General features: G+C 46.1%; 1 protein-coding gene across 1 annotated transcript; it reads left to right on the top strand.

Annotated features, from left to right (window-relative positions):
• Positions 1–9,010: 9,010 nt before the first annotated feature.
• LOC137150919 (interleukin-17F-like) lies at positions 9,011–13,573 on the top strand. Its single transcript, XM_067544978.1, has 3 exons — positions 9,011–9,037; positions 12,296–12,543; positions 13,336–13,573. The coding sequence occupies exons 1-3, from the start codon at positions 9,011–9,013 to the stop codon at positions 13,571–13,573; spliced, it is 513 nt and encodes a 170-aa protein (XP_067401079.1).
• The last annotated feature ends 1,915 nt before the right edge of the window (positions 13,574–15,488 follow it).

Raw genomic sequence — 15,488 nt, 5'->3', positions numbered from 1 at the left:
GAAGAAAAAAGAAGCGGCGGGTTGAGTTATGCAGATGCAATCATGGTCTGTGAGGTATATTACAGGTTGGGTATCAGAGTCAAGGAAAACAAAATAACTTCAGGATAAGTATTGCTTATTTGTATTAAAGTAGTGCTTCGTTGTGCTATGCACTGTACATGTATACACATCGTAAAAGACAGTCCCTATCCCAAAGAGTTTACAATTTAAATAGATAAAATGGACAAAGTATTATTGTCTTGATTTTACAGATGGGGAATTAATGAAGAGAGAGATTAAATGTCATATCAGGTATCAGTGGCAGAACTTGAACCCAGATATCTCAAATCCCGAGCCAAAGTACCTTCACTAGAAGACCATCACTATGGTATCAGGATTGCAACGGCCATGCCTGCACTGGAAAGGTTTCCCGATACCAGTTTTACTGGCATACAGCAGCTGACGTTCAGCAGTGTTGCCACAGCACGCGAGCAGGCGGACTTGGCTGCCTTCCCCACTCCTTGTGCATCCTTTTTGTGGGAGGTGGTACCGGTAAAAGAGGCACTGCATTCTGAGTAGGCATCTTCATATGCCCCAGGACCACAGGGTGGAGAAAAGGCAGCCAAAGTGCAAAGCATTGGTTGCTTTTATCACCTTTCCAGACAACAAGCTTTCCCAGAGGCAGCATACCCCATACCTTATAGAGCCAATTTCCTATGGAAAATAGACTGTGGTCAGGTGATTAAAGACCATTTAATAATGCAGAGTCACAAAAGGGCAGAATTAAAGTTACACGGGCAACCTTTATTCTGGGTTCCCCTACTTTTGAGTGATTTGCTTTTCAGCCCTGATGAGCTAGAAATCCATTGTTTTTTAGTACTAGTTCCAAGGGTTTTTTTAATGAAAGAAGAATGGAGAAATAAAGAAATTCCATCACATGCAACTGTTTGCTGGACAGCAGTAGACCTCCTGGCTCTGGCAGGGGATGTGGGCTTAAAGGTTACATTTAGAAAAGGGCTGAGAATTGGGACTGCTGGGTCCTATTTGTTTTTAACTGTGATTTGTATTACATAGGTCTCATTCATTCAACCATACGAGTGTCAACATATTGTGTGGCTGTGTAGGACTAGTCCAGTCCTATAGAAGCCATTGGCCAGTACTTACATATGGCATAGCTCTTCTAAAAGGCAGGATGAGGTGGATGAAATTTGGGTCTGCCACATTGGACACCTAGTTTCTCTTCTCAGCTCTGCCAGCAGCGCACTTGTGCAGTGGGGTTCGTAGTTACCCGTCTGGGAACGATATAAACTGGCCATCAGGAAGTTTAGACTTGAAATTAGACAAAGGTTTCTAGCCATCAGAGGAGTGAAGTTCTGGAACAGCCTTCCAAGGGGAGCAGTCAGGGCAAAAAAACCTAGCGGGCTTCAAGACTGAGCTTGATAAGTTTACGCAGGGGATGGTATAATGGGACAGCCTAATTTGGCAATTAACTGATCTTTGACTACTAGCGGTAAATATGCCCAGTGGCCTGTGATGGGATGTTAGATGGGGTGGGTTCTGGGTTTCTACAGAGAATTCTTTCCCAAGTGTCTGGCTGGTGAGTCACTTGCTGGTGGGTTCTCTGTACCTTGAAGTCTTTAAACCATAATTTGAGGACTTCAATAGCTCAATCTTAGCTTAGAGGCATATCACAGGAGTGGGGGTCAAGGGGTGAGGTTCTGTGTCCTGCATTGTGCAGGAGGTCAGACTAGATGATCATATTGGTGCCTTCTGACCTAAAAGTCTATGAGTCTATCAGTCTGTATTTGCCTTGCTCAATAGGAAAAGTGGTGAACTGCAGAAAATTATTAGTATCAGTAAGTGGAACAGATGAGCCTACGAATCACAGTGTCCTGGCTCCTAGGCCAGTTTGCCTTCCTCAATACCAAAAGGTATTTTAGCAGCCATGGCCTGTTCAGAGCTGTGAACTGAATACATTTGTCTCAAAGTGATGCAGGAGGCTTAATGGGGCTTGTGATCTAGTCGGAAGAGTTTTGACTTTGGAATATTTCTATGAAATGGTTTACGGCTGAAATTTTCAAAGGCACCTAAAAGAGTTTGGGATGCAAATCCAACAGAAATTCAACGGACATTGGTCATCTAACTCTGTAAGGTGCCATAAAAACCTCAGCAGAAGGCTGTAATGAATCCCACTGTGAAAACAGTGATTTTCTTAACTGTAATTCAGTCAAATATAGGCGGATTCTGGTGATGTCAGTAAATGGCACCGCTCTGACCCCCGCACTACCTTCCTGCCCAAATCTGGAGTTCCTGCTCCTATAACCTGTGACATGAAAGTTCAAACAATGGTTGGAGATTTATTTTATGTATCCAAAAATCACCTATTTTTGATTGATCTCAAAAATGAGCGTACCCTTTGTGATTAAAATTTCATCACGCTTCAACCTGAGGCAAGTGCCAAGCATGGAAAATTTTAGCTCGAAAAGTGAATATTTGCTGAAGTTACAAGCAATCGAAAATAGTAGACGATAATGGAAAATGCTAGACGATGGTTAATAACTTTAAAAATGTCACGGCTGCACCGCTTATACTTATTTCCATTTAACATTATACCTGCAATATCTAACCCAATATATAATGCACCGTTTTGCTCTGCTCTGCTCCTTTACCTCAAACAGTCAATTAAGGAAAAGAAAAGAAAATAGGTCAGTTATTGACCTGTAAATGTGCAGTGTTGGTAATTCTACTGTCGCTTGGTCTGCTTCCCCGTTCCATTCGTTGTTGTGTTAGTCTGTGGATGTGCAGATTATGACAATCTGGGCCATTACTGGCAAACAGGAAGCAGTCAAAAGATAAAATGTGTCATGGAAGTTGCCGTCATCCCAAGAGAGGAATTTGCATGATGATGAATGTGGTCACCTGAAATATGAAAACTTAATGTGACCCAAGTGGCTGGTCTCAACGCAATGCCTAGCAGACAAGCACCCAGGTACAAAAATCATGATGGCCAGTGGCAGTAACACTAAGGGTTGATGGGTAAGGTTTTCTGGCTCATTGTTGTTATTTATTATTTGGATTACCATAGCACTTATGAGCCTTATTCATAAACCGGGACCCCATTATGCTAGGCACTGTGCAAACACAGAGCAAAAAGTCAGTCATTGCCCCAAAGAGCTTACAGTCTAAGTATAAGCTGAGATGACAGACAGGGAAGTACAAGGAAACCATGAGACAATATTGGTCAGCATGATGGGCAGTAGACTCAGCACGTCAGCAAAGGAGAGTTTTAAGGAAGGATTTGTAAAGAGGACAATGAAATATTCTGCAGGAGGTCAGACTAGATGATCATAATGGGAACTTCTGGCCTTAAAAATCTGACTCTTTAAGTGGCTCCATATCTTTCTACAAAGGTAGTGTGGTCTGGAGGAGCAAACACAAAGTTAAGTTAGGAAGTCCTGTGTTTTAGTCCACTGCCTCGGAATTTACCATGTAGCTTTGGGAAAGTTGCTTCACCTTCTGTTTCAGGGCTTGTTTACGGGCGGGAATTGACTGGAATAGGTATTCTGGAATTTCTCTCTGGATGGACACTCTATTCTGGAGTAAAAGTCACTGTTGTTCCAGAATAATTAGTTCACTTAGAAAGTGGAGTAACTGTTCTGGAATCAAGTGACTTTTAATCTGGAAGAGGGTGTCCACACAGAGAGCTATCTGCAACAGCTGTTATGGTCAATTTCCCCACGTCTCCCCATGTGTAGTACTGCAGTATGCTTTCCCCACACACCTCACAGAGAGGTTATCAGGATTCTAAAACAATCTGCACGGTGTTTATCTCTCAGTGACCCCTGCTCATTATGATAATCATCATAATTTCAATGTAACCTTGAGCTCCCCCCAATTATTTGTTGCATCTGCCGCTTGTTTCTCAGTTATACTTAAATTGTAAGCTCTTCAGGGCAGGAATCATTCTTTTGTTATATGTTTGTATAGTGTCTAGCGAAGTAGGCTGGGACCCCTGGGTTGCTATCACAAACCAAATAAATAAAAATACAGTGCTTTGAACATGTAAAGTGCTACATACATGCTAAAACGATTAGATTATTCTACACACGTTATTGTAATGAGCCCATCACCATATCATAGAACACCAATCTAACCTAAGTTCAAAAGTGCCTACTGTGTTGGGGGCAGATCTTCAGCTGCTGTGAATTATCATAGTTACATGGAGCGTTTACACTGGCTGAGGAGCTGACCCTGGGTATTGAATCAGAGAAGCCAACAGCAGTGGGCGTAGGGTGAGAATTTTCACCCCATCCCTAGAAATGGTTCCGCCATGTTTTGGCGAGGGTGGGAAAAGGTCAGCAAGAACTCAGCCTCATGTTGCATGAGCTGTGTATTTTCCCCTAATGGTGGTGGTAATGGTGGGGTGGGAGGGGGAAGAAAAATGACTGGCATCCAAGTTCTAGTTATCTGTGCAATTCTGGATTAAACACTGTGATTGGCGAAGTGGAGCCTGGTTTTATTGCCTCCATAAAAACCGCGCAAAGCAAGAGCGAAAGGCGAGCTTGCTCTGGGCAGCAGTGCTACGAAACGCCAGGAGGTTGTTCCACACTGTGCCTGGCCATGAGTGCAGTCGGGTCCACCCAAACACAGCATAGAGACCGCCATCGCGCTTATCGCTGAGCCGCTTCCTTTTGAGCTGCTCGAGGAAGGATGGTTGAGTGGGCAGGGTTGGGGTGTGCCCCATAGACAACTTGCATTCAATTACCCACTCAGCTGCAGATGGCCTGGGGTAAGGGACTTAATCTATATGGTGCCTCCGTTCCCCAAATACTTTGCAGGGTTGTTGTAAGGCCAAACTCCATAATGAGGTGCATGGCTGGTGAGGGCCATAGAAGTGTCGAGACAGACGGAAAGGCTGAAGACTGCATGATTTATAGAGTCTTCTCTCTAGAAGGGATTCCTGGGCAACAGGGATGAGGTGCCTGTGAGGACAGTGGGCGCAGCTTGTGATATGTCAGCTCAGTGGTTCAAGAGAGGCCCTGGTCTCCAGTGCAACCATCCTTCCACCGGCACCGACTTTGCTAGCCAAAGAAAACACATTCAGCCTGTTGGAATCTGAGAAAATCAGCTCTTGGCCGTGACTGTGATGGCCCTGAGATAGGCAGCCTGGTGTCTGCTGCAGTTTCACTGCACGACGGTGTCACTTTCCCACTTCTTTTGGGGAAGTTGATTTTTTTTTTTTTTTGACCTCTCATTTCAAATCTGGGAAACCACCATGAATTCAAAACCCGTGATTGTTTGACCACATTTCTCTGGTTATTTTCAGTGCAGCCATCCCGTTGTGCATGGGTTTAATGGCATGTAAATAAGCAATGCTTTTCAGTACTTCACGGATTGTGATTCTTTAGTTTGTTTTTAATAAAAGTGGGTACAGCAATGCTAAGAGGGGCTCTTCCAGAATGATCCCAGCGACTAGGGGTCTTATCCTGTAATGAGCTCTGAGCAGGAGTGAATGGGGGTTCATCCAGGGGGAACTCATTCCATGACTGGGGGCATGAGAAGTGCAATTGAATGGTTCACTTTACTATAATGATCCAAAGGGGATCTAATTTAGTGCATCAATTCATCTCAAAGTTCTTTACAGAAGAAGGTCAATCTTATTGTCCCCATTTCACAGAAAGGGAAACTGAGGCACAGAGTGACATGATTGGTATCATGACAGCATCACCCAGCAATAGCACGAGGAACAAAACCCGTGTCTCCTGAGTCCTACGCCAGGACTCTAGCCACTAGGCCATGTGGTTTGGCTGTTCAGCTGTTCTTCTCTGACTTCTTTGGTGCCTCCACCTTGCACACCAGAGCAAGTTCAGCTCCCTCATCCGACCTTCAAGTCCCTGGTAAAACTTGGCCCTTGTCCACATCTTGTATCTGACTCCTTAGCTCCGTGTGATCCTTTGCCCAGGGTGGCAGTCTTGAGAACTCCTTTACTACCGTCCTCCATGCTGCCCTTTATACATGAAGTGACCTTCCAATGTAAGATCCCCACTCCCATTCAGAACCCTTGCCCAGAAACACTAACCCAGGGCAAATGCCCTCTCAACCACAATGTATGCATAACGGGAAGTTTACAAGGCTTTCATTCTTGATCACACCCCTGTCCATCCCTGAGTATACCCCAACTTAGAATCAATGAGGATGAGCATGCTTTATTGTAACGAATTTTCAATAATGTCTTGGGTTTTTTTTTTTTTTGCAGTATTCATGCATCTCGTATATATAAATTATATACAAACCCTGTCAAGTTAAAAAAAAACCCACAACAGTATTTAAGGTTGCCAAATCAAGCACTCAGAAGTTAGGAAATGCAAGAATTAAGGTTGCCTGGGCAAACGTCATATGGTTCCCTTGCACATGTGCATTATTGTAGAGACTTTCATGACGTGATCACATACTATTTTTTTCCACAGACTCTTGCCTCATTCAGTGTGAGGATAGATGAGCGGCTCTTCAATATTTCAGTTTCTCCTCGTTGTTCAATGTGCACCCTACCCAGACGACGAAATTACTAATTTCCTCCTGGGCTTTTCTGTGGTGATCACCACAGTAATATCTGAGTGCTTAGCAAACGTTAATGAATATATTTGCACAACACCTCTCTGAGATGAAGGGCTGGTATTAACCCCATTTGAGAGATGGGAAATTGAGGCACAGAGAGATTAAGGTCAAAAGTAGACATACATTTTGAGTGCCCAGTTTGAGGTGCATAGGGACCTGATTTTCATGTCATCGTGCAGCACTCTACATGGTCAAAACACAGCTCCCCTTGACTTCAGTTGCAGCTGTGAGTGCTCAGCAGTTCTGAGAATCAGACTCAGGGTCTTAAGGCAGGTACCAGAAAATGAGGCACACACAATGAGTAACCACATGTGAAAAGTTTGGTGCAAGTGACTTGCCTAGCATCACACAGGAACTCTGTAGCAGAGGCAGGGATAGACTCCAATTCCCCAAGGGCAGCATTTAACTGCCTTAACCATGGGACCCTCCTTTCTCTTCCTGCAAACTCTTGCCTCATTCACTGCACACCTTCCAGCTTCTGCAGCAAAGAAGGCTGGGGACCTGCACCCAAGGCTCCTTCACTACTCAGCCCTGATTCATCCCCAGAGCAGGTCCATCCTGGGCACTGAATGAGGCAGAGTCCTGGGCAAAAATAGCATGTGACTATGTAACTAAAGACTGCATCATAATGTGTATGCACAAGGGGGTGAATTAAGGTTGTACAAGTTCCTTGCTCAGCAAGTTCCAGTTTTTCCCCTATCCAGTTTCCTCGCCCAACTATTCCCAGTTCCCATGACACACTCCTGGCTCCTTGTCCAGCCAGTCCCAGTTCCCCACCCTCCCAATCCATCTTTCTCTCCCTTGGCCGCCAGTCACCCCCCCAGCCACGTTCCCCATCAGCTCCCAGTCTCCCTCCCCAGGCTTCTTGCCCAGTCTCGATGTTTCCACCTCCCCTGGTTCCTTGTCCCAGTCTCTTTGCCCAGCCTGTCCCACTTCTGCCTTTGCACTCTGGCTTCTTCTCAGTTCTGTCTCTTCTCACCCATCCCTTTCTCCCCACTCAACTGGCTCCCCCCTTTTTGGCCCCCCCAGGCTCTGCAATGGCTCCTCCAATCTCAATCTCGCCCCACCCACTAACTCCCAGTAGCCCCCGTTTCCATCCCCAGCTTCCAGTCCCAGTCTTCCTCAACACCGGCTCCTTGTCCCAATCTGCTTCCCCCACCATCCACTCCAATCCCCTAGGTCCAGCCCTTGTCCCCTCTGCATTTGAACCAAGTGACTTCATCTTCCACACTGCCTGGGAGCCAGCAGAGGAGTCATTGAGAGCATAGGAGAGGCAGGCTCCCTGCTCTCCGGTCTGGTGCTTGGCCCCACCCTGGCTCAGAGCAGCTGGGAGCAGCCATTGCAGGGAAAGTCCAGGTTGGCCCATGTAGCCCTGAGCTGGAAAAACCATGCACATTTGCTCTGTGGGGAAGGCACATGTGCAGTCCGGTCAGCTCTAGGACCTGAGAGAGGCTCCAGCACGCTCAGTGAGGACAGAAATTTTAGCTGCTAAACTCTAAGAAGTCTTTACGGAGCATGTGGGAACTGAGGTTTTTTAAAGTCTTATAATAACATGGCCAAATTTGGGAGGCTTTTCACGGGAACACAGAAAGGCACGCCAAGTTTCGAGTCCCTGCTCCGCAATACAGGGGTCCAAGAGCTTTCCAAATATTTTATCATGGGCAAAACAAAATATTTTTCCCTATTCTCGGTAAAGAGTCAGGAATATGACCTGGTCCCCAGTGCCTTTAACCACAGGAGAACAGCCTTTCTTTTCTGCCCCATGCATCGTCCATTCTGTGCACAGAATGAGGCTGGGGACCTGTGGAAGAAATAGCAGGCGATCATGTAGTTAAAGACTGTATCGTCATGCACAGGTACATGGGCACTGAATTAAAATGGCACCAGCAACCTAGCTTTTCAGGGCTTGACTTTATGATCTTAGTGTTCTTTTATGAAGAGTTTTGTATGCAATATATGTGTATTTCTACATAGGTGTGTGTATTTGTGTCATGTGCACTGAGAGAGAATTGACTAATAGGAAGGAAGAAAACTGCTGACAACACAAGTGCAAAAACTGCTGGCACCTTTCTACATCTCTTTAGGGCTATTTTATCTCATATTGCTTTATCTGCATGATTACATTTGATCAGTTGGTCTGGTCTGATATCAGGGTAGGTGGTTCTTTTCCTTTCTGCCGCCCACCCAGTGACAGCTTGAGGATGTGGCATAGAAAAAAGTGTCAGCTACGCCTGACGAAGAACCGCAAGTTGGAAAGCCAACTCTTTGCTGCAATGGAAATGCTGGCAGTGATTGAAAACCATTATAAAAAGGAGCTGTAGCTGGGCTGGTAGATATATTCAGGTTGAAAGACCTCCTACAGAAGGATACTCACATATTGCATCAGACAGTCCAGCGCTGCAGCAGAGAGATTGCGATGGCTTTTGCAAGACACACCTCACTGGTGAGTACTTATATTTAACTCCGATGGTCACAAATCAAACTCCTTTGAAAACCAAGGGCCCTTTTAGGCCAGTGCTGCTTCTGAACCACTCCTCTTGACTTCCGTGGGAGCAATAGGCAGCACGATTAAGCCCTTGAGCAGTGGTACGGGTTTGAGATTTTCTTTAAAACTTTCTCAGGTGGATTTAGTGCTGGTGAGACATGCTGGGTTGACAGTCCTGGGGACTTACCTCTGCCATTTCTCCACCAGAGAGGGGATACAGCACTGGAAGTACAGTGCAAGCTGCCCTTCAGTATTTCAATAGCCTATTCTGAGAGGAGCCCTTCCAAGGGGGACAGGATTGTGCATTGTTATTATTATTTATTTGTAATGACAGTGCCACTCACAGACCCTGATTGGGAGTGGCACTGTGTAAGTACATAGAGGCAGTGATGGGACAGTAGACAGGGAGGGTTCTGAGTTACTACAGAGAATTATTTCCCAGGTATCTGGCTGATGAGTTTTGCCCACATGCTCAGTGCCTAACTGATCACCATATTTGGGGTCAGGAAGGAATTTTCCCTTGGGTCAGATTGGCAGAGATCCTGGTGTTTTTTCGCCTTTTTCTGCAGCTTTGGGCACAGGTCACTTGCTGGTTTAAAGCAGTGTAAACGGTGAATTCCCTGTAACTTGAGGTCTTTAAAGCATGATTTGAGGATGTCAGTAACACAGCCAGAGGTTAGGGGTCTATTACAGGAGTGGGTGGGTGAGGTTCTGTGGCCTGCAACGTGCAGGAGGTCAAGCTAGATGATCACGGTGGTCCCTTCTGGCCTTAAAATCTATGAATCCCTGCCTCAAACATCTTACAATCTAAGCAGACAACAGCTGGGTGGGGAAAGAGAGGCTGAAAGAAAAGTGGTGATTTGCCCAAGGATACAAAGCAGGTCAGTGTCGGAGCTGAGAACAGACCCTGGGTAGCCTGACTCCCAGCTCAGTGGTCTTATCCACTGATTTTTCAGAAGTGCTGTGTATCCAATGGAATCAATGAGAGCCTGAGTTAGCAAAGCAAAGCTTCAGAGAGGCAAGCACATCTTCCCGCAGTGCCGCCGGAGCAGCTCGGCTGGGACTGGCCCGCCATTTGATTGACGTTCACATTTAGTCCTTGTCACCTGCAAAGAGGCTGCACTTCCCCATCACATGGCTCTAACCTTTGACGAACCTGGCTTTGAATCCTGTCTTCAATGGGAATGTGCTTGGGTTTCCATCTCATGGGCCTTTCCAAAGCTTGGGATTTTAGTGGTAGTCCTGGGATCATTCACTCTTTTGCTGAAAGCCCCAGCTGCTGGGATCAGGCGCCTGCAGGAAAGTCTCAGCTTTCACTCCGAAGAAGAAGTGAGTGCGTAGCCTAGCAAAGCCCGAGAACATGAAATGAGTGTACACCCAATCCCCTTCCCCCCAGACTGGAAGCCAATTTAAAAAAAAATCTCATGATTGTTGGGACCTGGCTCATGATTGCTGAGTGCTCTGGGTTGGCGCCACAAAACCACAGCACCCAGCTGGCTCGATGGTCAACCCTGCCAAAGACAGGCTCAGGCCTGGAAAGGGAGTGGGCATTTCTTGCCATGCAGGGTTGAGTTTCTTTGGCAGCAGCAGGAGGCCTCCGGGCTTGCAGTGGGTGTTTGAGGGCAGAGGGTCTTTGGCAGAGCAGCACAACAGCCAAGGAGGGGACTATTGTAGGTCAGGAGTGTGAGGCTGGGACAGGGTTGTGTAGAGGTCAGGGCTTGACAGAGCTGGGGATGTTATTTGCCAGTCAGAGCTGATGTGCTGAGGCAGAGCTGTGTGGAGGAAACGCCTGCCTCTCTGAAGCTTAGCTTAACCACAAGCATCTAAATTAGGCTCCCCTTGATTGCCGTGGGTGTGCACCGACACCGACCTGTTTTGTGTCCCTGGGCAAATCACCACCTCTCTTTCCCCTCCCGGCCTTTGTCTTTTGAAATCAGGTCACTTAACGTGGACTTAAAAGCTTAACATTGCACCCCCGTTTCTGAAAACTTCAGCCAAGAGAGAATGAGCAGCATTCTTCAGGTGCCTGTGTGTGACAGTCTGAATCTTCATCCTCAGATCTGATCTTAACCGGCTCACCCAGTGCTCATTTCACGCATCGGGCCATGGGTAGACATAGATCTGAAGCAAATCCCCCAGGTCTGAACACCCCAGGGCTTTGCGAAAGTTCAGATCCAGGCCTGGATCCAAATCCAACTTTTGTAGGTCTGGCTTTCTTTGATCCTACTTTTCTGCTTACCAGAGACAGAGATTTTCTTTGGCTGGTCTGTCTCTCATTGGCTTAGTTTTACTCTCTTTGCCCTTACTCTGCTTAGAGGTCTGCCATCTGATTCTATTGTTTGTCCAGCTTTGCTCTTTGTGATGGTATCCCCTTCTCCCCACTTGCTGGATTTCACGGTGCACCCCCCCGGCATTTTCATTATTTGGCTGAGTCCCTTGAGCCCCCTGCATGCACGGAAAGAATGGGGAAAATGGACTGGACTTTGCATTGCAAAGTACTCTACCAGATTCAGTAAAAGAAGGAGTGGGGGAGGGAGAGAAGTGTCAAAGAGAATGGGACAATGGAAATGAGCAGCTGTGGTCTTCTGGATTGAGCTAGGGAGTCAAGCATCCTGGGTTCTATTTCTGCCACCATTGACTTTGGGCAGTCACTGTAGCCAAAATGTTCAGATGCGGGTGTCTAAAGATTGGCACCTAAATCCATATTTAGGCTCCTAAGTGGCCTGATTTTTCAGACGTGCCGAGCCTCTAGCTTCTTCTGTTCCATATCCAGCCTTGTGCATCCTAGGCTGAGAATAATCAACCACCCAAGAGGAGGACCTGTCATTGTTCTTAGAAGAGGCACCTCTGCTTAGTGCATATATTTATTTTAAAGACAAAGATACTAATACAAAAAGATTGCCTGGAAAACCCCTGGGCTCTGTCCATCTTTGAATTGTATTCCATTGTGTGTAGCATAAACCCCTACTGCTGTGTTAGCCAGTATGTTATACCCACCTGAGCTACAGCTTCAGGTGAACGGTAACCGTAATCCAGCGCTGATTCCCCAGAATGAACGAATTGGCCTTCACTCTAAAACACTATTCATCTTGCTTCACTTGTGCTTTGCTCTGTCTTCCACGATTCACAAGAGATTCCCCAGCAAGTTGTCACAGCAGCTTGTGTATTTCAAACTCTGATGTGGATGGAATCAAGAAAGATGCTTCTCTCTTTCAGTTCAGGACACTGCTGCTAGTGCTGATCCTGATGCTCTCGTTTAAGAGATCAGTCCATGGAAAGGCAGTACGGACGAAGTCTAACAAGGAAGGAGGCGATGATGAGAAAAAGAGCGATGGCTGCCCGACCCAAAAGAATTCCAGGTTCCCACTGAGTGTGAAAATCGACATACACGTCAGCAGCCCACATCATGCGGACAGCATGGCTCCTGATGTCAGGAACCGGTCATTATCTCCTTGGGATTACAGGTAACAGACACATGCCGACTGTCTGGAAATGCACTGGCCACGCTTCACTGCACAATTGTCTGTATGTTCCCACCATAAACAAGAAGGTCTTTGTGTGTTTTCAGCATTTACAAAGGGTATTGTGTGCATTTGCCATGGGACACCACTGCATTTATCTAGTACAGAGGAATAAAAACACTGCAATTTCAGCTACTTCTAGGACATCATTCTAAAAATACATAACACAGGGAGACTCCTTTTACCTTGTCCCCTAGTGAGGATCAGTAGGCATGTAATGGGGTAAAAAGGATAAAAATATGAATGAATAGAAGGATGTACCTTTTACAACGTGTATAACGAACCCAGGAAACTCACTGCTATAGGATGTAGTCATTGTCAGAGACAGGATCCTGGACTAGACGGACCATTGGTCCGATCTGGTATGGTGACTCCAATATTCCTATTCCTGGGGCAAATTTACAGTAAACATAGCCATGTACAGAACTAAGAACAGCATTTATATATTTATTAAGTAGAATAAAATTACAAGGCCTTTCAATTTGTTTGCTTCAGGCTATAAATTGATCACTAGCTTAGGCGCATGAATTAACCCCTGTGTGGTTATTAAGTGCATCATCTATATGTTTCCCCAAAGGCATCCTGCATTGACCCCATTTGGAAATAGGTTATTGGATGAGAAAAGCCATTGGTCTCTTGAGGGATTCATGGAGGAGACGCAGACCCTGCCGATCTGCATTGTCCTCTGAGGAATAGTAGTTACGGAATTCATTCTCTTTGTGTCTTGATTCACAGCATTACCAAGGATCCCAACCGCTTCCCTGAAGTGATCGCTGAGGCCAAGTGCCGCCATTACAGCTGCGTGAACTCCTTGGGGCAGGAGGACTACAGCATGAACTCCGTCCCCATCCAGCAGGAGATCCTCGTTCTCCAACGGGAGAAGAGAGGCTGCCAGCATGCCTATCGGCTGGAGAAGAAACTTGTCACTGTAGGCTGCACCTGTGCTGTACCTGTTCTCCACCATCAGTCCTAAGAGGAACCTACAGGTCAGGACAAGGAAGACACGTGGACGGCTAGCCAATGTAACCCACGACATGTGCAACAAACTCATGAATAATCAGATCAGAACCCAGACTGTCAGATCCTTATGAAATTCAACCTGACTTTTCAATTCAAAATCTGGAGGGGGGAGGAGGGATTTTCTCCAGTGCTGATTATTATTGTATTAATTAATATTTACGTTATGGTAGGGCCTCCAGGCTCTGATCCTGGGCCCCATTGTACTAGGTGCGGTACAGATATAAAAGTAGAAATGGCCCATGCCCTGCAGAGCTTACAGCCTAAGACAAGCAACATACAAAAGACAAGGGGAAGCAGGAGATGTAAATTCTTATTTGTGAGAGAGACGACTACATTTGTACCCCAAACCAGTGTGTGTGTGTGTGTGTCTGTAGCTGAATAAGCAAACTGAAAATAAATGTAAGGCCAGCTCTACACTAGAAAAAGTTTGCCAGGACGCCCTCCTAGTGCTTTTGCCAGTATAGCTTATACTGGTTCAGCAAGGAAAGTAAACTATACTGGCCAAAGCACTTTTATGCTAGGATAACTGCATCTATACTAGAGTTTTTTCCTTATAGAAATAACGCAACAACAACAACAACAAATCCCACCGCTAATCGACTTTACTATACTGGCAACAGTTTGTAGTAGACCTGGCCTAAGAGACATTGGGCCTGATTCTGATCTCATTTACACTGGTTTTACCCCATTGTAAATCCCTTAACTTCACTGGAGTCACTCCGGACTTACATCAGTGTAAGTGAGAGGAGAACTGGAGCCCACTGGCTTGTGCTGGAGTTTAGCAATAAATGTGACAGAAATGAAAAGCTCCAGGAGCAGGATCAAAGAACTGTTGCATGTTTACATCTCTATTTATATGATATATTTATATGACGATATTTATGGCCCTGTAAGTGCTCAGTGTATGAGAACATTGTATCTGTTTATTTGTATTTATTCAATAAAAGCAAGGACTGGAGCCTGTTTGCGAGTTCTCTTTCTTTTTAAAAAGACTGTTTTCCTGGCAGTGAAGGAAATCAGGCAATTAAAAGTTATTAGTATTCCAGTAGGGACCTATAAACCCCAACTAAAATCAGGACCCCGCTGCGCTAGACGCTGTACATACACTTAGGAAGAGACAGTCCCTGCCCTGAGGAGATTACTGTTTAACTAGTAAGGCCTGCACAGGACGGGATGGGAAAGAGAGGCCCAGCGATTTGCCCCAGGTCACACAGGAGATCAGTGGCAGACCTGGGAATAGACCCTAGGTCTTGTGAACCCACTGCAGTGCCCTCACGCCCTGAACAACCCTGCCTCTCACCGTGTCAAAAGCTATATTCAGTCTTATACCGAGCTACAAGAAGGGGGAGCAACACCCATTGTCCAGTCTGAACCCGGCCCACTGAGTGGCTCTCAGGGCAGCAGCAGGCTGAGTCCCTAACCATAGCAACGCTTGAGATGGAGCTTTTACTTTGCAGGCTTTGGTAGGAGGCAGGAGCGGCTACATGTACTGTGGTTTGAAGGTTTCGTCGGGGAGCGTGACTTAGGTGTCCCAGCAGCTGCTTACCAGGCAAGTGCACCGAATGCTTGCCTCATAAGGCTACAGGCAGGGCTGGAGAAAGCGGTGTACTGGATTGGTGTGTACTATGAGAGAGAGAGAGAGAGAGACTCCCATCATGCCCTCTTCAACACCTGATCCACCACAAAATAAAAAGGTTTAAGATTCTTTATTTTTAATTCTTCTCCAGCCAGGACCATGGCTGAGTAGAAATATGATGAATTGACCATCTGCATGATGCCCCTTAGAACATAAGGACGGCCATACTGGGTCAGACCAAAGGTCCATCTAGCCCAGCATCCTGTCTTCCGACAGTGGCCAATGCCAGGTG

This window comes from Emydura macquarii, unplaced genomic scaffold (assembly GCF_026122565.2).
Source record: "Emydura macquarii macquarii isolate MOO-44397 ecotype Brisbane River unplaced genomic scaffold, CSIRO-AGI_Emac_v2 contig_1041, whole genome shotgun sequence".
Classification (NCBI taxonomy): Eukaryota; Metazoa; Chordata; order Testudines; family Chelidae; genus Emydura; species Emydura macquarii.
The sequence above is the reverse complement of the archived record's forward strand: the minus strand, read 5'-3'. Positions and strand labels throughout refer to the sequence as shown.

Excerpts from the sequence above, each read along its gene's own strand:
- LOC137150919 (XM_067544978.1), top strand. The coding sequence starts at position 9,011 with ATGGCTTTTGCAAGACACACCTCACTG. Across the intron at positions 9,038-12,295 it reads TTGCAAGACACACCTCACTG|TTCAGGACACTGCTGCTAGT; the intron begins GTGAGTACTTAT and ends TCTCTCTTTCAG. Across the intron at positions 12,544-13,335 it reads TTATCTCCTTGGGATTACAG|CATTACCAAGGATCCCAACC; the intron begins GTAACAGACACA and ends CTTGATTCACAG.